Below are 26,427 nucleotides of genomic sequence, written 5' to 3' on the forward strand. Positions count from 1 at the left end.
GGGAAACCTCAGAGCACCCCAGGCAGGGGGACCCACAAAGGAGGCCCGGGAACCCCAACCAGTGGGCGTGGGGCACTTGGCAGGAAGATCCCCTGTCGGGAGCTAGCTGTGGTGGGGCTGAGCGGCTGCAGGGGAGGAGGCTTTCCTAGCAGGGAACATACCCTGAGGAGGGGCGGGGAGTGGGGGGAGGAATCAGGACATAGACACCTATTGAGACAAGAGGCCAGCAGCAAGAATGGCAGCAGGCGGGCTGGGGATGGGCCAGGTGGCCACCTGGAGGAGGGTGTTTGCTCTGTCTGAGGGGATATTTGAGAGAGAGATGGAATCAGGAAAGGATCTTGGGGGGCAGGGTGGGGCCTGAGGGCAGGGGTTGAGTGAGGGGATGGCACGAAGGGCACCCATCAGACTGGGTACAGGGCTGGTCAGTGTCCAGGGAGCAGCAGTGCCCCCCACGGACGGTCTCTACCAGCACCATGCAGCCCAGTGACCGTGTTTGAACCAGCCACGTGCCGATCCCTGGGGAGAAGGCATGCTAGTACTTCCCCCATCTGTGGGATCTTGTCCCTTTCCAGGCTGCCTTGTGGCCGGAGTGGACAGGGGCCCATGCTCAGCCCACAGCACCTGCTTTCCTGAGAGGAAGGGTCGATGCCACTGACACGGGGCCTGGAACCTGGACCTGGTGGCCACACACGTGAGGAAGAGTGATTCGGTCACCACAGCTGGAGGCTTTTCCACACTTCTGCCAATGTATTCCTAAGTAATTCCATATTCCACAAATGGATATAGGAAGTTATTGTCAAAAAAGGCTTTTCCGGGGTGCCTGGGTGGCTCATTTGGTTGAGCGACTGCCTTTGGCTCGGGTCATGATCCTGAAGTCCGGGGATCGAGTCCTGCATCGGGCTCCCTGCTTGGCAGGGAGTCTGCTTCTCCCTCTGACCCTCCCCCTTCTCATACTCTCTCTCTCTCTCTCTCTCTCTCTCTCGCTCTCGCTCTCGCTCTCAAATAAATAAATAAATAATCTTTTTAAAAAAAGAAAAAAAAGGCTTTTCCACACTTCCGCCAATGTATTCCTAAGTAATTCCATATTCCACAAATGGATATAGGAAGTTACTGTCAAAAAAGGCTGGTGTTGGGGCGCCTGGGTGGCTCAGTGGGTTAAAGCCTCTGACTTCAGCTCAGGTCATGATCTCAGGGTCCTGGGATCGAGCCCCGCATTGGGCTCTCTGCTCAGCGGGGAGCCTGCTTCCTCCTCTCTCTCTGCCTGCCTCTTTGCCTGCTTGTGATCTCTGTCAAATAAATAAATAAAATCTTTTTTTAAAAAAAAAAAAAGGTTGGTGTAGCAGATCCGGGGCCTGGGCTCTTCCCCAAACCTGGGACCCAACAACACACCTGTGCCCATTGTCACTTGCTGGCTTTTTTTTTTTTTCCTTATTTTTAAAAACAGCAAGAGTAATGCAACTTGAAAAAAATGTCAAAACATGAAACATTATATAAAATAGGCATTTCAACACCACCCCGGGATGAGTGCTGTTTCCAGCGTCCTGCGTGCACCTGGCCCCCCACAGCTCCAGCTTTGGTGAGCGGTGACCCCCAGCGCCAATCTGCCGCTCTTCTCTGGCCGACGTCCCTGGGGCCACCACAAGCAGAGTGCTGGGAACCCCTGAAAGCTGACCTCTTCCCAGGCCCCTGGAAGTGTGGCCAGAGCAGAACGTCAAGTTGTCTTTGGCTAGAAAAACTCTGGGCCACACCTTCCCGTCCGGAGGCCCTGTGGGGCCAGGCTGAGGCCCCGCAGTGGATACCCCTCCTCCCTCGCCTGCTTCACCCCAGTTCCCGGCTCTGGGGCATCCCCAGGGCAGCTGGTACACAGGAACCCAGCTCAGGGATCCCAGACAGTGAGCCCAGTGTGGATCCTCCAGCTCAGGGATACCCACTGTGGTTGGGCCGCAACCCAGGACCCATGGCGCAGGGTCTCCTGGGAGGGGGATGGGGGTCAGAGATGTAGCCTGGACGACGGTGGGACTCTGGGTTTTGCACAAGAGAGCCACAAGAGAGTGGGCTCCTGCACAAGAGAGCCCACGGAGTGGGCTCCTGGGAGACAGGCCTAGACCCAAGAAGGACCTGGTGGCTGGGACCCCTCCCTGCAGTGAGCAGGGCGGCACCCCCTTTCACATATGGACCCTGAGGTCACACCCAGGAAATGGCAGAACTGGCTGTGCAAGCCAGGCCCTCAGAGTCTCCGGACAGAGGCCCACCAGGTGGAGATGGCGGCCAACCCCTCCGTGGCCGCCCCAGCTGGACGCCACCACTCCCTGTCCCTCCACAGCAGCAGGACAGGGACATTCCTAAGTAAATCAGGGGAGAAAGATGAGCTGCGTCCTTTAGGGGAGGATGGTGGCATTTGCATGTGAGACAGGGAGAGGCTCTAGGAAAATGGGCTGCCTCTGTTTGCAGACCCATAGCCCCACACCCCCTTCTCAAACAAAGGCAGATCCTGTTCCAGGAGCTGGGAGACCTTGCCCCCTGCCAGGCAGCTATGCCAGGCCCCTCTCCTGCCCATTTGCTAGGCAAGGTAAGGACACCTGAGTGGACAGCCCCACCTGGGCAGGACCACAAGGACGAGGTCCCTCCCAGTTCTCTGTCTATGGGTCTGGCCCAGACTCCACTGCCCAGACCAGGCTGGTGCTGGAAGATTGTCCATGACCTCAGAAGCCTCTTCCAGAAGCTGCCGTGCCAGGTGGGAACCCATTCCATGATGCAAGGGCCACAGGGAGGGAGGTGGGGAGAGGGACTCCGGGGAGGCTGCATGAGGACCCCCAGCCATCAGGGTACTCAGTGCCCTGAAGCTCTATCTAAGGTTCACCCTGCTGTCAGAGGCCTGCCTGGCCCTGGGGGTGGATGAGAAAGGCCAGGCACTCAGTGGAGCTTTGGGCAGGGCACCTCCAATGCTAGGGAACTACAATTTTCCCACCTGCTCGGTGGGCCAACATGAAGCTGTTCACTTCTATGGCCTTTGTGGCTGGGACCTCCTCTGTCCCCATCCTCTTTGCACGGACAACCCAGAAGGGACACATGGTGAGGGGTGGTCAGCAGCACCAAAGGCAGCTAGCTGACTTCAAATTCTCCAGACTTTCTCCGGGACTGCCCCATGACACACACTGGCCCCATACCAGGGACCGTGTCATAAGGCCAACCCCTGGCTCCAGGCTGTCTGGAACGTGGAAGACAATCAGGAGCTGCAGGCTCACTTCTCTGCCTCTCCAGCCCTCAATGAGCTGTCCCCTCCAGCCTCCTGTAGCTCCAGCCTCACACCCTCCCAGCCTCTGTGGCTGGTGACAGCCCTCATCGCTTGTGCTGGGACAGATGGCCAGCCCCCACTCAAACCCCCCCCTTCTGGGACACAGGGCTCCTCTCACTCTTTGCCCCACTTTGCCAACCTGTCCACAGGAACAGTAGCATCTGACCTCCCCACAGGGGGACCCAGAGGTTGGGTCGGGGGGACACAGGGTCAGCGTGGCCAGGCCAGCCTCCCCGGCAGGTCCAAGGCCTTGTCTCAATAGAAGGGTGTCCTCTGCTCCTCCTGCAGGGGAGCAGAAAGAAGAGGGGGTCTCTGAGCCCACCCCTCTGGGCCCCCTCAGATCCCACCACCCTGGGCAGGGCTGATAGGGAGGCAGGCACACACACTGGACAGGTGGACAGACACACAGATGCAGGGCCAAGCCTTCCAGACACTCCCTCCTTCTTCTTGGTCTGCTCCTAGACCTGGAAGCCCACGTGGGGGACCGTCCTGTGCTTCCAGGTGGGACAGCTCAGCCTTGAACCTACCCTGGGCCACTGCTCTGGCCTGTGCCCTCCCCAATGACGTGGGTTCACATGGGCTGCATGGTAGTCAGTGGACCATGTCTCACGGGCCCCCCTGGGGTTGTGGGTGCAGGACCGGAATGCCACGGAGGCTGGCCCGGGAGGAGGACAGCACCATCCTGATCGACATGGTCCCCATTGCCAAGAACGAGGATTCATACGGGAGCACAGCCAGCACCTCACAGGTAAAGCTCGGGAGGCAGCCCCTCGCCTCCCTTCCTGGAGACCCAGGCCCACAGTTCAGGAGGTCTCTCTCTGCCTGGGCCCTCACCTCTTATGAGACTCAGGGGCCCGGGAGACAATGACCCCACCTGGGATCCCAGCTGGTGGGCATGGACCCAGTGCCCACGGCCACTGTGTCTTCCCACAGCCCTCACCTGATGCCGGCCCTCTTGTGCCCAGGATCTGCCCTGGTGACCGGAAGGGGGAGGCTCCCAGGTCATCACCCAGCTCCCCGGCTCTGAGGGACATGCAGACAACCTCAGGGACAGGCTAGGCAAGAGGCCAGGCACAGGCTGGGCCAGGCCAAGTCCCACCCATGGGACGGAAAGCTAGAGAGGGATATGTATCATATCCTGAAGCTTAAACACAGAACGTTCCTTAAGATGCCACATTCTGACGTGTGCAAAGTGTGGAAGTGGCCCGGGAGGGGACAAACTCCCGACACCCCCTGCCCCAGAGGAGGGATGAGTACGTCAGTTATATCCACGGTGTTTGGTTACTTGCCTGGGGGTCATCTGGACCTTTTAGAAACACTCTGGGCGCCATGACCACCTTGGGTCTGGGCGCAGAGCCACCTGGCGGACTGCCTGGCTCTCCCGCAGCTGCTGGAGGCCTTCAGTCATGGGTACCTGGGTCTTGCCCATGCTACCTACAAGCCTGACCCTTGCGCACAGCCCAACCAGGTGCTTGGAGGCCCATGCGACCTTCAGGAGGCCAGAGGAGGCATGAGGCTGACCTCAGCCCTGGACATACCTGTGTCTGGGAGACGCTCTGCCCACACCCGGTGGCTGTATTCTCTGCTCATGCCTCTGTCCCTGAGGGGAGGCAGGGGGCAGCACCCGTAGGGGAGCACCCGTGGGAGGAGAAGGAGGTGGAGGAGTCGTCAGGGTCAGAATGCCGTCATGCCCCTTCCTTTACTTCCAGCTGAATGGACACCAGGAGGCCGCCGGCAGGGTGGGGAGCCCTTCCAAGCCCCGAGTAGGTGAGCCCCTCCCAGTGTCTGACAGCTGTGCCCATGTTAGTCCTGGGGGTGGAGACACAGATGGGACGCCCACAGGTAGCAGCCGGTCACCATTCCTGGTATCCAGGCAGCCCCTCCCCCACCCAGCACTTTCTCCTGCACCCGCCCCCGTGTCAAGTGCTGTGCCCAGGGTGCCCAGGGGAGGGCTTGGGGGTGAGCAAAGTGCGCCCAGGAGCTGGAACTGGCAGGCCGGGGGTCCTTCCTGAGGGACCGGGGCCGCCCCCCGAAGGCAAGCCCGCCCCTGTCCCCTGCCCGGGCTCCCCGCTGCCACCTGCTGCCGTGCCCACAGCCCCAGCGAGCACACACCCTCACCTAATGGCCCGCAGGACAGCAACTATTACAAATAATAAAATAAAACAGAAACTAACAAGCATCAGCGAGGCTGTGAGGAAACTGGGACGGTCGGGTGTTGCTGGCGGGAAGGACCCTGTGTGGCCACTTCTGGGAGCAGGGTGGCCGATCCTGGAAATGAAGCCTAGAGGCACCTGGTGAGCCGGCGACCCCATGTAGGCGTCTCCCCGAAAGATCTGGCCATGGATATCTTGGCGGCCCCCATTCCATGGATCGTGTGACTAACACAGCAGCAGGGGACATTCATGCCCCAGATTTCATGGGGCCCTTGTCTTGGAGGGGACTGTGGGACGGCAGAGCCGTAGGGTAACTTCTGATCCCTCAGTCCCTCATGGATGATAACACCCGCATCCTTTCACGGGCTTATTGGCCACTTGTCTGTCTCTGTTGAAAAAAGGCTATTCAAAATCTTTGCCCATATTTAAATTGGGCTATTTTGTCTTTCTAGTGTTGAGTTGAAAAAATTTTTTATGTATATTGGATACAGGTTCCTTATTAGATATATGATTTGTTAATATTTTCTCCCATTCCGTGGGTTACTTTTCACTTTCTTGGTGGTGTTTTTGAAGCACATCGCTTTTTAATTTTGCAGAAGTCCTTCAGTCTTCTCTCTTCTTGCTAATCTCTAGCTAACACACCCTCGCCTAAACCAGGTCATGAAGACATACAACTGTTTCCCCCCAAGAGCTTTAGCATTTTGGTTCTTAGGTCTGTGGTCTTTATCTTAGGATCTTAACTCCACTTTGAGTTAATTTTTGTGTATGGCGTGAGGTAGGGGTCCAAATTCATTCTTTCCAATCTGGGTATTCACTTGTCCCCACACCATTTGCTGAAAACGCTATTTTTTTCCTATTGAATTGTAGTGCCCCCTTTTAAAAGAAAATGGATTAGTCATAAATATACAGGTTTATTTTCAGAACCTCAAATATATTTCATTGGTCTGTACGCCTGTCCTTCTACCAGTACCTCACTGTCTTGGTTATTCTAGCTTCATAGTAAGTTTTGAAGTCCAAAAGTGTGAGTCTTACAATTCTATTCTTTTTCAACATTGTTTTGTTCATTCTGGATCTCCTGTATCTCCAAATGAATTTTAGACTTGTCACTTTCTGAAAAACAAAACAAAACAAAAACAAGCAAACCCCCCCTCCCCCCCACACACACGCACAAAAAAAAAAAACAGCTGGGGTTTTGATGAGGATTCTGTTGAATCTGTAGATTAATTTCAGGAACGATGCTATCGTTATAATACTAATTTTCTGATTCATGCACATGGTGTGTCTTTGCATATATTTAGCTTCTCAATTTATTCTAACCATGTTTGGTGGTTTTTGAAGTATAAGTCTTACGAAGTTCTTGTTGAGTATATTTATAAATACTTTATTTGGGATGCTGTTACAAATGGAAGTGGTTTTCCTCCTTTCATTTTGAGCTTATTGCTAATGTACAGAAACCCAACTGATTTCCATATGTTGATCTTGTGTCCTGCAACTTTGCAAAATCTGCTATTAGTTGTAATAATTTCATAGCGAATTCCTTTAGATTTTTCTCTTTTTTTTAAGATTTTATTTATTTATTTGACAGAAAGAGAGATCACAAGGAAGCAGAGAGGCAGGCAGAGAGAGAGAGGAAGGGAAGCAGGTTCCCTGCTGAGTAGAGAGCCTGATGCAGGAGTTGATCCCAGGACCCTGAGATCAGGACCTGAGCCAAAGGCAGAGGCTTAACCTACTGAACTACCCAGGTGCCCCTGGGTTTTTCTATTTACAAGGTCTTGTTATCTGTAAATAGTAATAGTTTTTCTCTGATATTTACCTATTTATTTACCCCTTGTGCTGTGCTGACTCCTTCTTGCACATCTGCCAGAAAAGCAGGGGCTTCCCACATTTTTCCCGCCATTACAGTTCTCTATGGCAGGGAGGGAATTCTGAGGGTGACTTGCACTAAAAGTCCTTGAAGCCCCTGTGGGGTGTGGGGACTAACCCGTAGAGCCCAGAGTAGGCTCCAGCCCCTCGATGGCCCCTCCCATCAGCAAGTTCTGTCCTCGAGCCCTCCCAGCCCTGACCAGGACCAGAGCGAGAGCTGGGAAGGAGACATAGAACAGCAGGTCAAGGGTCCTCAAGCTTGGCTCCTTCTCCCCATGTCTCCCAGAAGCTGAGCATCCCAGCTGGGATGCCAGCCCTGACTTCTGTCCCTGCTGGTTCCTAGCAGACTTTGTCCTTGTTTGGGAGGAAGACCTGAAGCTGGGTGAGCAGCAGGACAGCACCATCAGGGACAAGACAGACACACACGCAGCCTGGAGGGAGACCTTTCTGGAGAACCTCCGTGCAGCTGGGCTGTGTGTGGACCAGGTACTGGGGTCAGTGGTGGGCTCTGCATCTGTTGGATGACCTATGACCGTCCCAACAAGGCCCGAGGGCATGGGGTCCAGAGTCCCGGAACAAAACCCGCACCAAAGTCCTGCTGGGTGCCCCAACCTTGGCAAGCTCCCCGTGCCTGTGGACTACTGACCATAGGCCCTCGCACACCCAGTTTGTGCCTGGAGCCAGAGACTTTCAGACCCTCCTGAATACTTGGGAGCCGCCCTCCCCATTTTTCTGTGTAAGTGTGTCTAGGTGGAACCCTCGTGATGAGGACTAGCTGCGCTTACAGAACGCATCCGCTAAAGCAGCCCCTTGCCCCAACTGTATCCTCTGTGACAGCAGCCCCGCTGAGCACAAGTTCAGTGACAGAAGGCGTGCGGCTGCCTAGGGGGTCTGGGCCGGTAGAGTACACAGCCCTGAAGCCTCGCCAGACTTGCTGCCTGCCCCACACCCCTCACATCACCTGGTCCCTGAGGCCTCGCCCCTCGGGTCCTCCACCCACCCTTCCCACTGCCCTCCGCCCCGGGTCATCCCTCTGAGATGTGCCCCTGTACATGGTGCGGCCACTGTAGGGCCAGCGTCCTTGCTCAGAGAACTCCCGGGGGATGAACCCCTCTTGACGACGGCATCCTTGCGGGAATTGACATGTACTGTGCTCACCTCCCTCCCACCCCCCCACCAACACCCCTCCACAGGGCCACAGCCACCGGTAGACATATAGCCAGGGGACTGGGGGTCAAGAGCTGACACCCCCTCCCCTTCAAGTTTGGATTACTTGACAGTCCTGTGGGTGGGGATGAAAAGATGCCCCCCTTGATCATTGAAAAAGCTTTTGGGACCTGTGGCTCCTCAGCATGGCCCCATGAGTTTGCAGAACCATCACTGGGAAGGGCGGGCTTCCCTAATTTAGTGGGGGTTGCAGGAGAACAGACACAGGCAACAGCAGGGGGCAGTCTAGAGGGCAGGTGTCAGCACATGGCTCCTCCCGCTGGAGTTGCCCACCCTGCCCAGCATGTCTGCTCCAGGGGCCCTGGGCGGGGCCTGGGCATGCACATTTAGGGAAGAGAGGGGTTTTGGAAACCAGCCTGTGTGGGGCAGAGGCGTCCCAAGTCCCGGTCTCATGACTCCAGGAGCACCTGCCACATGTCTGCACACACACGTGAAGAGTCATGCTCGCCCACTGACACACGTGTGTACACTGCTCCATGTCCATGCATAACACAGACGCCCAGTGGCTTGTCGAAGGCCAAGCCCGTAATTGACTAACTGTAAACTGAACACTGACTTGACGGCCCCCTTAGGTCAGGAGAGTGTGTGGGGGGGGTCCTGAGCAAACCACCTGTGGGGGCCCACTGGTTCCAGAGGCCATGGCTGGCGCAGGCCCCCACATCCCCTTCCCTGTCCCCCATGGCCGATGCACTGACTTCCCGACGGCCGGGCTCACGGCCAGCTAAGCATCTGGAGGTGCTCGCACAAGCAAGCTGCCCTTTATCCAACGGCTTTACGGCTGGGGCTGGGGAGCCGTTGCCACAGCTGCAGAGACCTCCGTCTTCCCCAGGAGTGTGAGTGGACACACACACGCGCACCCCCTCAGGCTCTCAGGGAACCCCTGTCCCCGCAGCGCACCATGCAGGACGGGCCAGGCACTGTGCATTACATCCTCCTCAGCGCCCCCTGGGCCGTGCTTTGCTACTACGCAGAGGACCTGCGCCTCAAGCTGCCCCTGCAGGTAGGGGGGTGTCCCGCACAGTGCCAACAACCCCGCAGGCTCCCCACTCAGGGTCCTTGAGAGTCCCTTCCAGCCCCCATCCCTGCACCCCAAGAAGGCTTACTGGGCAGCCAGGTGGGCTCAGGGAGCTGGGGCGTGTGCCTCCTCCAGACCCAGACCACCCCTCCCCCTCCGCCATGGAGGGCCAGCCCCAGCCTAGGGGACACAGGGCAGAGGGGGGAGCACCTGCCAGGTGACCCGAGGATGACCTCCTGGGGGCCTCAGTGCTGTCCACCCTGCCAGCCCTCTCTGCCCCTGGTGATACGGGCATTGACAGGCAGGACTGCCCTCCTGTCTCTTCCCGCCCCAAGGGGCTCTGGGCCTCCAACAGCCCAGCAAGGCAGCCCTGGAGCCTGAGGCCTGGAGAGGGGCAGGAGCTGCCTGGTCTCTCCCCGCAGGGCCCACAGCACGGCAGGGGGATGGCGAGGGAGGGCAGATGGCACTCGGCACCCCCCTACACCCCTACTCCACGGCACAGTGCCGGTCTCCCCATCGCGTCTGTTCGGGAGTGGGAGCCAAACACCCCTGCCTTCCAGGAGCTGCCCAACCAGGCCTCCAACTGGTCAGCGGGCCTGCTGGCGTGGCTGGGCATCCCCAACATCCTGCAGGAGGACGTGCCTGGTGTGCCCCCCGAGTATTACTCCTGCCAGTTCAAAGTGAGCAAGTTGTCAAGGTGAGGCTGGGGCTTCTCCCGTGGCAAGACCCCGCTGCACGGCAAATGCGAGGCTGTGGGACTGAGCTCAGACAAGGTGCCCCCTCCACGGTCTCACTCCCTCCCTGGGGCTTCCAACCAGGGACATGCCTCTCAGCGGGCAAGCACCAACTACCTTGGTCAGGGCAGGACAGGGCTGCTGGGGGACAAACATCCCCCAGAGTTGGCCGGGCACACAGGTGTGTCTCCTTCTCAGCTACAGGTCTGCGGTGGGGGGCAGGGTCTTCAGGCCCAGGCACCTCACTTCGGAGGCAAAAACTGAACGGGGCCTGTCCACATGCATGGTACAGCCCCAGCTGCCCACACAGACACAGCCTGCCTGTGGACAAGGCCAGCATCAGGGGCGAGTGGGGACCCATGTCAGTGACCAGCTCTGAGGACTCCAGGGAGTCTCACTGCCCAAGTTGAGAACACCTCCTTCCAGGCCTGGGGGAAACCAGCCTGCCTCCACCCATGGTACTTCCCAAGATCCTGGGGTCAATCGTCCGTCCACACAGGCCACCACCAGACACAACCCACGAGCCCGTTGGTCCTGCGCTCAGGGCCTCGGGGACACATGGAATCCTCCCCCACCGACTTGCCCGCTGTGTGTGGGGTTTCTGTGCTGTCTGAAGAACCTTCTGTGACCTCTGCCTCTGGAAAAGGAAAGGGACCAATTGGAGTCAATGCTGCTGGCAGGACGGTGGCTGTTCTCCTGGGCATGGGATGAGGCCGTGCGTGTGCGCCCCCCGCACGCACTCCCGGGCGTGTGCTGCTGCAGGGGCTGGACTTCTGTGCTTCCACACCCCACAGGTTCCTTGGGAGTGACAACCAGGACACCTTCTTCACCAGCACCAAGAGGCACCAAATTGTGAGTGGGCATCCCCGGTGTGGCCCTGAGCTGAGGACAGAGGCCTCTGTGGACACAGGAAAGCTCTTCTGTGATCACAGTGCCAAAGCCCTGGGCCAGGGGCCCCTCAGAGCTGAGTGCTGGAGGCTTCCGGGCTGCCCTCCAGCTCACTACACCCTGCGGGCCCTGCTCAGCACCCCTCCATGACCCCCAGGCCCCCAGATGGGCATGGGTCCTGCTGGTTGGCGGGGAAGGGGACCGAGGGCCAGAGTGGACCCGCAGCCACAGCATCCCTGAGACCAGCCGCTCAGGGAGGACTGTTCCAGTGGCCTCGGAGGGGAAGACCAGGGATAGGCCTGCCTAGGAGAGCCCCCTGCTGACTGCTAAAGGACACAGGGCCTTGTGGGCTGCCCAGGTCAAGGGCAGTGCCCACCCCCGACACAGGAACCCCGGTAGAAGCTGTCTTCTGCCCAGAGTACGGACTGGGAGCCAGCTGTGTGCAGCCAGGGCCTGGGTTCAGATCCGGACTGGACCCCTGTGAGTCCAGTGACTCTGGCCAGGGTCCCCCCATTTCTAACCACAGGGTGTGTGTGGGCGGCTACATGAGCAAGAACTGTGACCACACCGTATGGGCACCGTCAGCAGGGAGGCAAGCGGGCCGGGACAGTCTTGCCCTGCTTTCACAAGACAGGTAACAGGTTCCATCTCCCCAGCTGTTTGCCATCCTGGCCAAGACCCCATATGGCCACGAGAAGAAAGGCCTGTTTGGGATTGACCAGCTGCTGGCAGAGGGCGTCTTCACCGCGGCCTTCCCCCTGCATGATGTGAGAGCAGGGGCTTGGTTGTTGGGGCGGGGGGTTCTGGCCTGGGTGTGAGGCTGAGTTCCTGGCCGAGGAGGACCCCGGGGCCCTGCCCCCCGTGCTAGACAGCCATGAGCAGATGGGTGGCCATGCCGGGGATTGACAACACGCTGGTGACATGATCCAGCCCCACAGTGGCCTGTCTGTAGCCATGGGGGCCAGAGGCCACCCCCTTGCCTTGTGGTAGCTTCCATCTTAGGGAAGACAGTGAGGTCTCCTGTGCCCCTCACAGAGCTGGGTAAACCAGGCCAGTGCTGGCGAGGGGCACCTGTCAGCCTGACCAGTGTCCTCGACACAACGTCTAGCGTGTGGGGCTGGGTCCTCATGCACAGGACCCACCATGAGTCCTCAGAGCTGCACAGAGGGGTGGTGGTGCCTGCGGGCTGGGCCAGGCCAGTACCCACCACTGTGTGACAGTGGGGACTTGGCTGGGAAGGCCTGGTGCCTCCCCCACCACTGACAGTCCCTTCCTTCCCTGGGAGGCACAGCTGGCCCCACCTCCCCATGTTCACCAGGGACCATACCGCTCTGAGACTGCTTCCCCCTTCCCTGCCCTAGTCTTGGACCCCAGGAACCTTGGCTGAGGGACTCCATTCAGACTAGGCCTTCCTGGCTGCCTAGTCCCTCAGCATCATGCTCTCCTCCCTTGAGTAGCTCTCGGGCCCCCCCACCTCGGGGAGGGCCACCTGGATCTCCCCACTGGACGGCTTCTTGTCCACAGGGCCCATTTAGGAATCCCCCGGAGGGCACACAGGCTTCAGGCCTCACCCAGAGGCAGATCCTGTTCCAGTACTGGGCTCGCTGGCACAAGTGGTACAAGTGCCAGCCTCTGGACCACGTGCGCAGCTACTTCGGGGAGAAGGTGGCCCTCTACTTCGCCTGGCTCGGTCAGTCCTGCCCCACTGCCCCACTGGACCTCCCGCACCCCCTAGCTCAGGCTTCAGGCTGCTGACCTTTGCCCCCTTGAGGGGAGCCACACTGACACCAGAGGAAAATGTTTCCCAATTCCCAGCCCTACGCCCACCCAGCCACTGCCAGCCCCCGCCATATACCTGTGGCTCCTCTGGGGGCCTCCTACTGCCCCAGTGAGGGATGGGCAGCCCCCTTCTGCAGGCAGGGCCCTCCCAATTCAGCCCCCAGTGTCCCCAGCCCACCACACGTGGCCTGTGAGGCCTGAAGCCACTGCAGGCCCTCCCAAATGGTGGTGGTCACCCCTGCCCAGGGCCCAGGGTCAGCCACCCTGTCCCTCGCTGTGGGCAAGTTGGATCCTGCAGAATGACCCTCTGCCCTGGGCAGCCCAGGACTTCCTGCTCCCCTCACAGACTCAGCTCTATACCCACTCCCAGTGCAGCACCCTCACCTGCCCCATTCTGAAGCCCCTTCTCATCCCCAAGCACAGATCAGAGCAGCTGCGGATCAGGGCAGTCCTTCCTCCGGACTCACACGACCAGCGGTGCTAGGGTGCTGCGCCTATGCAGGGACCCCGCCCGCATGTGACACAGCCACTGTGGACCCAGACAAGGCAGAGGCCGCCCATGTGGGGAGGACTGTGGGGCTCCATCTCGGGGCCAGGAGAAGCCGGGGCCATGGGAAGCAAAGCTAGGCTGCAAGGCAACACAGGGCAGAACAGGCTTTTCATTGGGCTTCTGGGCCAGGTGTCACTCTGGCTGCTGCAGGGTGGGACTGGAGGCGGGACACCAGACCAGGGGCTGGGCTAGACCCATGGGAGATTAGCGGGGTGTCCGCTGGAGGGATGGGGGCAACCGAGGAACGTGGCCATGTTAGAGGGGGCTGCGAGGGAAACATTCAAAATGGACCCTACCTGTCTCCCAGATCGGAATGCAGTGGGCTGTGTGCCTCTCACAGACGGGATGTCCATTCCGGGCATGGTGGTTGAAGCCAAATGGGTCTTAGGAAAGGGACGTGCAGGAGCCCTGATGCTGAAGTCAATGGTAGGGGGTCCAGAGGCCAGGACAGAGGACAGGAAGGAGGAGCTGGGCTCAGAGCAGCCAGGGGACATTCCTGAGCACCATGCCTTGCTGGCTTTCTCCCAGAAGGTCCCAGAAGGTCTCAGGTTCTGCTGGCTGGGTGGGGGCGCCCAAGGGACAAGCGTGGCTGAGCAGACCCCCACCCAGTGCCTAACTCAGCACTGGCTACACCCAGGCCCTCCCAGGGCCCTGACAGCCAACTCCCAGGGTCCCTCATCCTGGTCCTGATGGCCAACCCCAGTGCTGTCCCTGCAGGGTTCTACACGGGCTGGCTCCTGCCAGCAGCGGCGGTGGGCACTCTGGTGTTCCTGGTGGGCTGCTTCATGGTGTTCTCAGATGTGCCCACGTAAGTGTCCTCTCCTCTCAGCTCCCAGCACTCGTCCCATGTTTCCTGAGGGCGTGGTGTTTGGGGGGCCCACAGGTGCCAGGCCCTTTGCAGAGCTGGGGACGAAGGTGAGCACTGAGCACATCCTTGCCCTCCTGTAGACCTGGCTGGAAGGCTGATGGATGGGCAGGCGGGCTCCCAGACTGACACAGGGGGACAGGCGGGCTCCTGGGCTAATTTTATTGGTATTCGCCCTTGCTTCTTATAATAGTATAAGCGTTTCTTATAAGTAAATGACTTGGCTTGGTTTTACTTCATAATGGAGCTAAAACTTAAGAAAGTTAACTCAAAAATTATCTTGGCATGTATTCCAAAACTACTTTTTAAAGAAAGACTGAGCCTGGCAAAGGCCATGGTGGAAAGGGAGAGGGTGAGGGGTGGGACTGACGGGGGCCTGTCCCCCCCATGGCTCCTGCAACCTGCCCTTGTGCCCCGAAGGCAGGAGCTGTGCAGTAGCGCGGATAATTTTGAGATGTGCCCGCTCTGCCTCGACTGCCCGTTCTGGCTGCTGTCCAGCTCCTGTAGCCTGGTCCAGGTACGGAGCCGCATGGGTGAGCTGGCTTTGGCCGTGCCCTGTCTAGAGCCCCAGCCCTGTCACCACCGAAGGCAGACTCCCACTTGCCCTGTGAGCTAGTCAGCCACTGTGACAATGTTCCCACCAGGATCGTGCGGTCCTTCAGCTTTCCTATTCTTGTTGTTCAGTCAAGTTCAGTGGGAAGACCTGGCAGGCAGGCAAGCCCCGAAGCTCTCAGGGCACAAACAAACTGAGCAGGCGGCTGAAGGCTGCCCGCAGTCCCGGAGCCCAACACACCGCCTGGGCATGGCAGCTTTTCCATGAAAACAGTGGCCTCATGGCCTTGCCTGCCTCCCCCCGGCACACTGGGCCTGGAGCCCTGGTGCTAAGGTGGACCCACGGACCAGACACACTTTTGACAGACTTCTGGGACCCCATTTGAATCAGCTTCCTAAGGCCGCTGTCACGAATGATCATAACTGAGGTCTTTAAAACAATAGACCCCTGTTTTCTCACTGTCCTGGAGGCCAGAGTCCAGGATCGAGGTGCACAGGGTTGGGCTTCTTAGAGAAGCTGTTCTGTGCCCCTCTCCTAGTGTGTGGGAGTTGCGGGAATCTGGAGTGAGCTGGCTTGTGTCCCTCCAGCTTGTGTCAACCTCTGCCCCCAACTTCCCTGGCTTTTCCCCATGTAGGCTCTGTCCCCCTGCTCACGCGAGGATCTGTCACTGGGCTTAGGGTTCCGAGCAGGGCGCTGTCATCTGGAAGGCCTTACCTTAACTCCGTATGCAAAGGCCTTCACTCCAAATCAGGCTACATTCTGAGTCCAGGTGGAGATCAGCTTTGAGGCCCATAGTTCAAGACACTACAAGCCACCCTCTGGTCCCTAGAATTTCATGTCCATCCTATGTGCCAAATACACTTGCTCCTAGGCAGTGTCCCCCAAAGTCTCAGCCCGTTACAGCATGACCTCTGCGTGTAAGTCTGTCCCCAGCTCTGACAGTCCCTCAGGCTGTAGGCTGCCCTGGGACAACGTTCCACCCCCATTGGGGGCCCTGGGCCCCAGGGAACCAGCCACCTACTTCTGAGTTGGCATGGCCCTTCCCAAAGGGAGATCTCCCTGGGAATGAAGGGGCCTCAGACCCTGGGCAAGCCAGATACCCTGCCCGTGCCCCCCGCAGGCCAGCCGGCTCTTCGACCACGGAGGCACCGTCTTCTTCAGCATGTTCATGGCGCTGTGGGCTGTGCTGCTCCTGGAGCACTGGAAACGCATGAGCGCTACGCTGGCCTACCGCTGGGGCTGCTCCGACTACGAAGACATCGAGGTGGGTGCCCCGGCAGCTGCGGCCCTCCCAGGTATGCAGGCCGCTGCTGAACGTTGGCTCCCTTCCAGGAGAGGCCTAGGCCCCAGTTTGCTGCCTCGGCTCCCATGACGGCCCTGAACCCCATCACTGGGGAGGACGAGCCCTACTTCCCGGAGAGGAGCCGCCTGCGCCGAGTGCTGGCGGGATCCGTGGTGGTGGTGATGATGGTGAGTCTCCCCACACTGGCCTCCCTTCCCCGTCATCTCCCTCCTCCTGACCATGTGGGGCACCTTTGTCACCCCTTCTCCCCTGGATGCCGGGAGCCTACTGCCTCCCCACGACCCAGAAGACTCTCACAGCCCCCAGAAAGGGCCCTGGCTGCCTGGGCTCCAGAGAGGGGTCAAGCCTGGGGCCCAGCTTGGGGGCCAGGCTGCAAGAGGCGGGCGCAGGCTCTGGGAAGATTCCCCCATGGACGCAGGTCCTGTGGCAGCCTTCAAGCCAGGGATGGGTGGTGGGGGGGAGTGATCCCGGCACAGGGCTCCAACACCCCCTCCTTGCCTTCTAGCTGATGAGGCTTCCTGACAGGACCAGCCTCCCACCCCTTCCAAGACATTAGCAAACCCCACTGTTTGGTTGGTGAGGGGGTAGAGTGAGGGTAGGTGGGATGGGTCTCCAGTACCTAGGGCCAAGGATAATGCACAGTGGCCCCTTGATACCCAGATGAAGCTCGCCCTCTAGTCTGAAGGACCTTCCTCCCCTCCCTCCTTGACTCTGCCCTCCGACAGGAAGGGGCACAGAGCACGGGCTCCTGCTGGGGGCTCAGGTGTCTGGCTGCCCTACAGGTGGCTGTGGTCATCATGTGCCTCGTGTCCATCATCCTGTACCGGGCCATCATGGCCATCCTCATGTCCCGGTTGAACAACACCGTCCTCGCAGCTTGGGTGAGTCTCCACCTGCCCAGCTGGTGGGTGGAAGGCTCTGGACCACCCCTTCCCCTCTCTGCTCTGACCCACCTACTCCCATCAGGCCTCACGCATTGCCAGCTTCACAGGGTCCGTGGTGAACCTGGTCTTCATCCTCATCCTCTCCAAGATCTACGTGGCCCTGGCTCACATCCTGACGAGATGGGGTGAGTGGCCGAGGCCGCAGGGCACTGACCCAGGGACTCACCCAGCCCTGGCGGCAGAAAACACCCCTCTCCCATGAGTAGAGTCCTTCCATCTAAGTGAGGCGGGGCGGGGGGGTGGGGGCGTGGCGGGCCCTCCCCGGGGCAGCTTTCGGGGGAGAGCAGGAGACCCTCACGGCTGAGCTGTCCCTCTGGGGGTGGGGGTAGGGGCGGACTTGTCCACAGCCCCCTCCCTCCTCTTCCTGCCCCCCCATCTCATGCCCTTTCTAGCAGCCTCCCCCACCCCCTGCCCCACATTTCCTGGGACAAATGTTAATAAACAATCTGTCCATTCCACAGACTCCTGTCTGCTTCCAGCCTGGTCTGGGACAGGGGCAGAAAGCTCAGGGCCCACAGGGGAAGGGGGGAAGAGTGCTACGGAGCAAGCGAGGGTGGGGTGGCCCTCCGGGGAGTGGGGATGGATGTCCCAGGCAGAGGCTCTGGGTGTGGGGACAGCAGTGGCAGGGCCCTGTGGGAGTGGCCCACGGTGTTCCTGTGCTGTCCCCTCCAACTCATCCTGTTTGCTCCACCCCTGGCCCCTCCACTGGCCACCCCCCAGCCTCTTATCAGTCCTGGGACCCAGGGTGAGGTGGCCTCACATGGGGGGACTAAGGCCCCTCCCCCTGTGCCCTAGAAATGCACCGCACCCAGACCAAGTTTGAGGATGCCTTCACCCTCAAGGTGTTCATCTTCCAGTTTGTCAACTTCTACTCCTCCCCCATCTACATCGCCTTCTTCAAGGGCAGGTCAGTGCCGCTCCCTCTGGCCACAGTTCCCCCCGGCCCCCCGTGTGGGTGCTGGGACACCGTCCAGACACCCAGGGAAGGCAGGAGGTTGGCACCAGAGCCCTAAGTGGGCTCACCCAGCAAACTGGGCTTCAGGGGCCACATTGTGCCTCCTCTGGTCAGGTGGGGGCCGTGGTACTCAGTAGGTCAAAGGGCAGCAGCCCCTCCTCACTCTTGGCCTCAGGACCTCAATTCTCCTCCAGGTTTGTGGGATACCCGGGCAACTATCACACCTTGTTTGGGGTCCGCAATGAGGAGGTGAGTATGTGGGGAGGCCAGCACCTGCCGGTGGGGGTGGGGACCCCGAGGCCTATGTCCTGAGCCACCAGAGACCCGAAGCACTCCCGTACCACTTCCACCCCCAGGCCCACGTGTCCTATCCATGCCCCTATTTCCACATGCCCTGAAGCACACCTGAGCCCGGTTCCTGCCCCAGTGATGGACTCGAGCCCCTGTGAGGGGTTGGGGGTACAGAGTCTGGTGACCCTCCTGGGCTGGGGGCTGGTGACTAGGACGGGCTTGGCTGCTCCCCATGGCTGGGCCCTGCCCCGTGAACACCAGCTGCTGTGAGAGCCAAGCAGGAACCCACTTTTTCACAAAGTGCAAGTTAAGCCAACTTGCAGGGTGCAGGACAGGCCTGCTGTCACATGGGTCCCCCAAGCAGACCCCAAGAGAAAGACTTGGTGCAAGTAATTGTTCTGGGTGTCATCCCAGGGAGCACGTGAGAGGCCAGGGGAGCAGGCAGAAGGGAGTACGCCTGTGAATACTTGAGTGAGGGGGTCACTGCCATGAGACCCCGGGCATGACTCTGCCCTGGACCCTCTGGGACATTGTAGAAAAACCTTCCAGATGGTCCTTGCGCACCTGGTTCCTCAGCAGTGGATGGCCAAGCATGCCTGAGCCAAGGGGCTGCGTGAAGGTCCCCAAAGGCCGCTGTGCTGGGTCAGGGGACATGGGCGGGACGTTGACAGCCCCTGCTGGGATCATCACCTCTTCTCCTATCTGAAAAGTTCTCCCTCCTCTCCACAGGTCTGGGCAGTGACCCACCCCAACTACTGACTGCAAAGGGGCCACCTCAGTTTCACATGAGATGGGAGGGGCTTCTTAGGGACAGGGTAGTGGGGACCCTAACTCAGGGGCATGACTGTGTGTGACATACTGTATCAGCTAGGCAGCATTCAGTGACCAGTGAAAAAGCTGCTAACTCAAACTGGCTTAAGCAAAAAAAGGGAGTGTCACTGGCTTTGGTATTGAAAATATTCAGGGCTCTGTGGGCTCAGGTATGGCTGGATCCAGGTGTTTAAATAACGTTGTACTGCTCTCCCAGCTTGGGCTGTGTTCTCAGGGTTGCCTTACCTGGTGGGGAAGATGCCTGCAGCTGGCCCAGCACTCCCAGCTCAGTACCCCTGTGCAAGGCATGCTGTCTCAGGAGCTCCCTTAAAAGCCCCAGTCCAATTATCACTTAATTTGCGTCACCAGTTAGTGGGGCCTGAGTCCTCCTTTTAGCCACAGGCTAGGATCAGCCCCACATAACCCTGTGAGGGTCCCCAATGGAAATCTGGGGCTATATGTCAGCACCCCATCACCCCTCTGCACAATCAGGGGGAGTCTGTGGGGAGCTTGGGTGAGCCCAGGGAAAGGGAGGGAGAGTCTTTGCAATCTTCAGTGTGCCATGGCATGTCTGAAAGGGAAGTGACAGCATGGCAGGGGGCTACCTTTGAGGCGTAAAGAAGGATGGGCAGGTAGGAGGACAGTCCTTCCCCCGAGCTAACCTGAAACCCTGCTTCTGTAGTGTGCGGCAGGAGGCTGCCTCATCGAGCTGGCACAAGAGCTTCTGGTTATCATGGTGGGAAAGCAAATCATCAACAACGTGCAGGAGATCCTTGTCCCGTGAGTCAATCCCAGCCTCAAGGGCAGCACCAGGGAGGAGCAAGGGAGGGCCCAGGCTTCAGGTGCCTCCATCTCCCCAGTGCCACCGCCATGGCCCCACTGGGGCCCACCTTAAAGAAACTGGGTCCCCTTACCGGGCTGGAGCCAACCTGGACACCCTCCCATCCCCCCTGCATACCTGGTCTTCCCCCACTAGCAGCTCCCAGCTTGGCTTTTCTGGGGCACCATGAAGATGTAGCTATGGGACCTTGACCAATCCAACCCTTGACCAACACCAACCCCCAACCCCCTGCCTCGGTGCAGTCTTGCTTCTCTGTGAGGTTGGAGCAGTGAAGCAGAACTCAGGATTATAAGGGCAGGGCATAGCTTGGTGCCTGGAGCGGACAGGGCCTGGACAAGTGACAGTGCGGCAAAGCAACAGGCACACATGACCCACCACCCCCAGCATATGGCAGAGCGACATATATGCCCCCCACAATCCCGGCACAGAAACTGCCCTCATTTGCCCCCTCCAAACCTTCACATAGCTCTTGGCCCCTTCTCTGCAGTTCCCGAGGGGAACTCATTCCCCCCAAAAGCTATCAGGAGCAGTGTTGATTTTACGGAGGACACTGCAGGGGTGCGGGGGAGGGGATGCCCCCCACCCCTGAGATGTAGATGCTCTCTTCACCCCTGCCCTCCCTATGGCTCAGACCCTCCCCTGATGCTGCCTTTGAATTGTGGAGCATGCAGGGCTTACCCTGGAAGAAAAAGACCCATTTCCCTGGGTGTTTCCACCTCCAGGAAGCTACAGAGTTGGTGGCAGAAGTTCCGTCTGCGTTCCAAGAAGAGGAAGGCCAGGCCTCGGGAGGCAGCTGGCCAGGAACCCTGGGAGGCTGATTACGAGCTTCTGCCCTGCGAAGGCCTATTTCAAGAGTACCTGGAAATGGGTAGGATCCACGTTAGTGACCATGGCCTTGGCCTTGGGCATCTGTGTACATCTACCTGTGGGGACAGAGGGTCCCCCATGGAGCCAGGCCCCCAAAGGCTCTGGAAAGGAGATTGTGGGGGTTGGAGGGAAGAGGGCCTGAGAGAGGATGGCCAAGAATGGGACGGGACAGCGTTGAGGGCACAGGGGTCCAGAAGAGGGCCTGGGGGCCTTGGATGGGGCACTGGCAAGCATGTGCCAGAGCCATATGGCGGGAGTGAGAAGAGAAGCAGAATGCTGCGGAGACAGGCCCTGGGGGTGAGGACAAAGGCCGGCTCCAGATGTGGGGACACCTAGGAGGTGATTTTCCCCAGAGATCTTGATGCCCACACTCTGCTAGACTCCAATGCATCCTTGTCAGCTGGTACCCATGCATGCAGCTCACTCCCCACGCAGGATGAAGCCCTTTTGAAGGGCAGGCGTGTGTCCACTACAGGCACTGGTCCCTGCAAGTGCAGGGTCCTCCTCAGAGACAACGGAGGGGAATCGATCTCCCACACTCCTAACCTAAAGTGGGTATCTGGACCACATACTGGTCTGAGTGCTCCGCTAGCCAAAGCGGAAGGGGTGGTAGAGTGTTATCCACCAATCTATGGACAAAAGGGAGTTGCATGGTTCTTGAGGGAGAGACATGTGTTTCCATGATGACATGGAGTGGGGTTGACCTCCCATATCCCTACTCCACCAGACAAGAAATGGGACCCCATACTCCCCTTCATAATTTCACATAAGACTCAGAAATCCCTTTCAAGAAGCCATTCCCGGGGGCCTGGCTGGCTCAGTCAGTGAAGCACACAAGTTTTGATCTCAGGGTTGTGAGTTCGAGCCCCACACTGGGTGTAGAGAATACTTAAAAAAAAGAAGAAGCTATTCCCTAAAAATCCCCTGAAGGCGTGAATGGAGAAGCCAGCCCTAAAATCATAAGCAGGTTCCATGGCTGCATGAGGCAAACAGGGTTTCTGAGCACTGGGGAGGAGAGTTCCAGAGTCCCTGACTTCAGGGAGTACGGGGAGGCCCAAGCCAGGCCAGAAAGTCCTGCGGCGCTGTGCGAGCAGCCAGGGGAGGCTTCCGGGGGGAGGGGTCTCTGGAGGTGTGGCCAGAGCCTCCCCAAGGGGGGCGGTGGTGGTGGCGGCTGTGGAAGGCTTCTGAGGGCAGACGGGGTCACACTGTGTGGGCCCCGGGGGGGGGGTGAGGGGGCGGCGGTGACCGCCGGTGTTGTTTGCAGTGCTGCAGTTCGGCTTCGTCACCATCTTCGTGGCCGCGTGCCCGCTCGCACCCCTCTTCGCGCTGCTCAACAACTGGGTGGAGATCCGCCTGGACGCGCGCAAATTCGTCTGCCAGCACCGGCGCCCGGTGGCCGAGCGCGCGCAGGACATCGGCATCTGGTCCCACATCCTGGCGGGCATCGCGCACCTGGCAGTGGTCAGCAACGTGAGCGCCCGGGCTGGGCTGGGGCGGGGCTGGGCGGGGCCGCGCAGACCAACTCCCGCTGACCCGCCGGCCCCGCCCAGGCCTTTCTGCTGGCCTTCACGTCAGACTTCCTGCCCCGTGCCTACTACCGGGGAACCCGCGCCGGCGACCTCCATGGCTTCGTCAACTTCACGCTGGCGAGCGCCCCGCCCGCCTTCGCGGCTGCGCACAACCGCACGTGCAGGTGGGAATGGGTGGGGGGATGCTGGGGACCGGGTGCCGGGGGCTGGGGTGGGGTGCAGTCGGGCCGGTGGCTCCTGGACCCCGGTCCTGGAGCTCCGGCCTCTTGCTTATTTGGAACTGATGGTGTCCATTTTTATTATTTTAGAAGTCACCCTTGCATTTTTAGCATTCTGATTAACTATGTAAGTGTTCCTGACCAAGAATGTAGGGACTCACTCGCCTCCTTTCCCATGTGTGACAAGGGTCTTCACACACTTTACAGCCGACTGAACCCCCACCACTGCACTGTTATTGTTACACAGTTTTAGTTTTACTATTAAAAAAAAAACATTTTGGGGGCACCTGGGTGGCTCAGTGTGTTAAGCCTCTGCCTTCAGCTCAGGTCGTGATACCAGGGTCCTGGGATAGACCCCCACATCCGGCTCTCTGCTCCATGGTGAGCCTGCTTCCTCCTCTCTCTCTGCTTGCCTTTGCCTACTTGTGATCTCCATCAAATAAATAAATAAAATTTTTTTAAAAAAGCATTTTTAGTAATTTGTTAATCACATCTGTTTGGTATATTTTAGTACCTTCTGTGACTACTGTTTATTCAGCGTTGCCTTCCCTCTGAGTTCATTTTTATTCTTTCTGTGGTAGATCCTGGAATAGCCCTTTCAGGAATGGTGTGTGTGGTTGGCATACATAAGTTGGTTTTAATGCTGGGAATTCTCTGTCTTTCAAATAGCAGGCATACAATTTTTTAAAAAAATATTTATTTATTTGACACACAGAGAAATCACAAGTAGGCAGAGAAGCAGGCAGAGAGGGGGAAGTAGGCTCCCTGCTGAGCAGAGAGCCCAATTCGGGGCTCAATCCCAGGACCCTGAGATCATGACCTGAGCCGAAGGCTGAGGCTTAACCCACTGAGCCACCCAGGTGACCCCAGGCATACAATTCTAGGTTGACTTATTTTCCCTCAGCTCTTTGGGACTATTACTCTCTTGTGACCTGGTTTTCTTGTAGGAGGCACTGGTAGAGTCTCCTTAAGTTTCTCACTGAAACTCAGTACATGCTTTTGATCTAAAAGGTGATGTCTTTCCTTAGTTCCGGAAACCTCTCCCTTTCATTGTTTCAAACAGAGCTTCTCTAGTCTGCATTCTTAGCTTCTGGAACTCCTGCCATGTTGGAGTACCTCTGTCTTCCCTTCATGTCTCTCAAAGGCACGGTGAATATCTTTGACATCTTCTGGCTCTCTGTAGAGCACTCAGGGTGATTACAAAGAATTGTCTGCATTCCCAGTCTCTATTGTGTCGTGTCTAGTTTAGCCACTGAAAGTTTATGACATTCATTGACGGTTTCCCCCTCAATTACTGTTTAATATTCGAGATTTTCCCCCCTATAACATTGGTCCTGGTAGTGCTTTCCATCGAGTGCAGCATGTAAGTTTATGTCACAAAGCAGAATGTCACATCTTGTCAGAAGTACAAGAAGCAGTCCAAGGATGGCAAGATGACAAACCAGAAGTAATGAGCCTGTTCAGTCAGGAGAGCTGTGCTGGGTGGGCAAGTGTGAGTAGAGTTTGCTGCTGGTCTCATGGAATGGCACATTTTCTCGGTGTTAAGTAGGGTGACCCTACCCACAGCAGCACAGATTTACTGTATTAGCACATCCGCTGGACAACAGGACATTTGCCACCATGGGACCCAGTTTAGGCTTCAGGGGAGTGGGATAATCCAGCCCGTCTATCCTTCCCTTTGGGACCCCAACACTGAAAGCTAAAGGTCCTGTCAGAGTACTTGCTCCTCTAGGTGTCCTCAGGTAAGCTGGGTCCAGAATCAGGGTCAGGGAAGGAAAAGACAGAGCCCCAGCTGCCCACACTGACTTCCTGATCTCTTGCAGGTACCAGGCTTTCAGGGAAGATGATGGGCAGTATTCTCCGACCTACTGGAATCTTCTGGCCATCCGCCTGGCCTTCGTCATCGTGTTTGAGGTGAGCCAGGCTCCCAGTTCCCCAGCTGGCTTCTCCCACTGCCCCCCGCCCCCAGAACGCCTGATCCACCATGTGGCGTGCAGGTGTGGGGTGCACATGCACCACCACCTGGTCCCATCACAGCTCTCCTGCACACTGTCTTCTCCCCATCTTGGAACCAGTCAGTCCCTGCCTGGCCTCTGTCTCTGGGTGCTGCAAGTGTGCCAAGAGGCTCTACAGGGCCTCGGAACCTGGGACTGTGTCTGGGACAGGTGTCTGTAGCTGTGGCTCCTGCCGCCTCTGGGGGTTTCCTCTGCTACACTGCTCTTCTGCAGCTCAGCCCACACCTGGGGAGCAGATGGCCACACCTGGCCCTGTTCAGGCGAGTAGAGGCATCTGTTCTACCAAGGGTGGGCACCCTCTCCCACTGCTTATACCATGTCCTGCTCCCAGCACGTGGTGTTCTCCATTAGCCGGGTCCTTGACCTCCTGATACCCGACATTCCCGAGTCTGTGGAGGTCAAGGTGAAGCGGGAGTACTACCTGGCCAAGCAGGCACTGGCTGAGAATGAGGTGAGCGAGCCCCTCCCCAACCCCTAGTCCTCCCGTGTCGCCTTCCCCCGTCTGCCAGTGGCATGGCACCTGGCCTAGCACTCTGCCATAGCCCGTGACAGACCATGCTCAGTCTAGTCACTCCTTCTTGCACCCTTTCCTGGAGACAGGCTCTCTCTGGTACAAATGGAGCAAAGGACACCAGCTTCCTGGGCTTGGAGAAGAGTCTGGGCTCACAGCTTACAACACCAGGAGTTGGCCAGGCCTCACCAGTCCCTTCTGAGGTCACGGGGGTCACCTCAAGTCGGTAGCCACAGCTGGAGGGCAGGGACTCCCGAGGCCCCAGAGCTATTACAGGCTCAATGCCCTCAGAAGCCACAGCTCACCTCCTGCCCCTTCCTGGCCCCAAGTGCTGTGACCTCAGTGACCCTGGGTCTCTGCTCAGGCACCTTACCTCCTGGGTGCTGGCTGGGGGCCCCCAAGGCCAGCTGACTGTAGCAATAGCTGGAGCTGCTCCCTGGCCTCTCCCTCCCGGCCCCAGGGCAGGTAGCTCCACTGGTGTGGACTGCTGTGCTGGTGTGGACCAGCTGTGCTGGCCTGCCTCACCCCTGCTCAGGGACCACTGCTTGCTTCCCTCCCAGCGCTTTGCCTCTCTGCTCTCAGGGCACTGCTGACCCATCTCCCACATGCCAGCTGGGAGAAACACACCAGACACTAGAACTATCTGTGCATCTCCAGTTACCACTTAAGAGCATGCTGAAGACATCCCTGGTTTCACAGGACATACTGCATGACAAAATGAGTTGTAGCACACTCTATCTGGTTTCATGTTTTATTTTAGAATTTATAAAATTCCAGTGTCATCCATATTCATAAGCCTTTACACATGTTTGCATATAATCTCCAGGTTCCAAAATTAAGGCCAAGGGATGGATCATAGCTATGGAAACACATGATATGGAAGACATTCAACAAAGGAAATGGACACGCACACCCCACCCTGCCCAGGGCTGTCCCAGCTGCAGGGGTGGCTGCAGGAGACCAGGCCTGGGCGGGGTCACCAAGCAATCTTTAGTAACAACCACCAAAAACAGAGCACACAAGATCCCAAATACAGTTTTGGGGGAGAGAGGGGGTTTGCATCTACAACATTTAGCAATAAATGCAGATGTGCAAAAAACCTGTTGTGAAAATTTAAAATTTACCTCTAGGGAAGGGCAGGGTGGGCACTGTGGAAGGATGCTATAGAAAAGATGGAGGGAAGAGGGGTTTGGGTAGATGCCGTGAGGGTCGGAGGGGCCA

The 26,427-nt window shown here is 58.2% G+C and overlaps 1 protein-coding gene across 2 annotated transcripts; it reads left to right on the top strand.

Annotated features, from left to right (window-relative positions):
- Positions 1-2,408: 2,408 nt before the first annotated feature.
- Positions 2,409-26,203, top strand: ANO7 (anoctamin 7). Of its 2 annotated transcripts, XM_032355468.1 has the most exons (24): positions 2,410-2,734; positions 3,932-4,043; positions 5,005-5,062; positions 7,655-7,797; positions 9,431-9,538; positions 10,114-10,250; positions 11,082-11,139; positions 11,832-11,942; positions 12,700-12,865; positions 14,222-14,312; positions 14,790-14,886; positions 16,043-16,186; positions 16,255-16,392; positions 17,008-17,106; positions 17,192-17,294; positions 17,965-18,076; positions 18,319-18,373; positions 19,908-20,005; positions 20,789-20,934; positions 22,198-22,403; positions 22,484-22,626; positions 24,504-24,594; positions 25,027-25,146; positions 25,296-26,203. In XM_032355468.1, the coding sequence occupies exons 1-24, from the start codon at positions 2,697-2,699 to the stop codon at positions 25,434-25,436; spliced, it is 2,715 nt and encodes a 904-aa protein (XP_032211359.1). In that variant the 5' UTR covers positions 2,410-2,696; the 3' UTR covers positions 25,437-26,203. The 2 variants fall into 2 exon arrangements, with proteins under 2 accessions (XP_032211358.1, XP_032211359.1); XM_032355467.1 differs by lacking the exon at positions 25,296-26,203 and having other exon boundaries at positions 2,409-2,734; positions 7,658-7,797; positions 24,756-25,139.
- Positions 26,204-26,427: the final 224 nt, after the last annotated feature.

This window comes from Mustela erminea, chromosome 8 (genome assembly GCF_009829155.1).
Source record: "Mustela erminea isolate mMusErm1 chromosome 8, mMusErm1.Pri, whole genome shotgun sequence".
In the NCBI taxonomy this organism is placed as follows: Eukaryota; Metazoa; Chordata; class Mammalia; order Carnivora; family Mustelidae; genus Mustela; species Mustela erminea.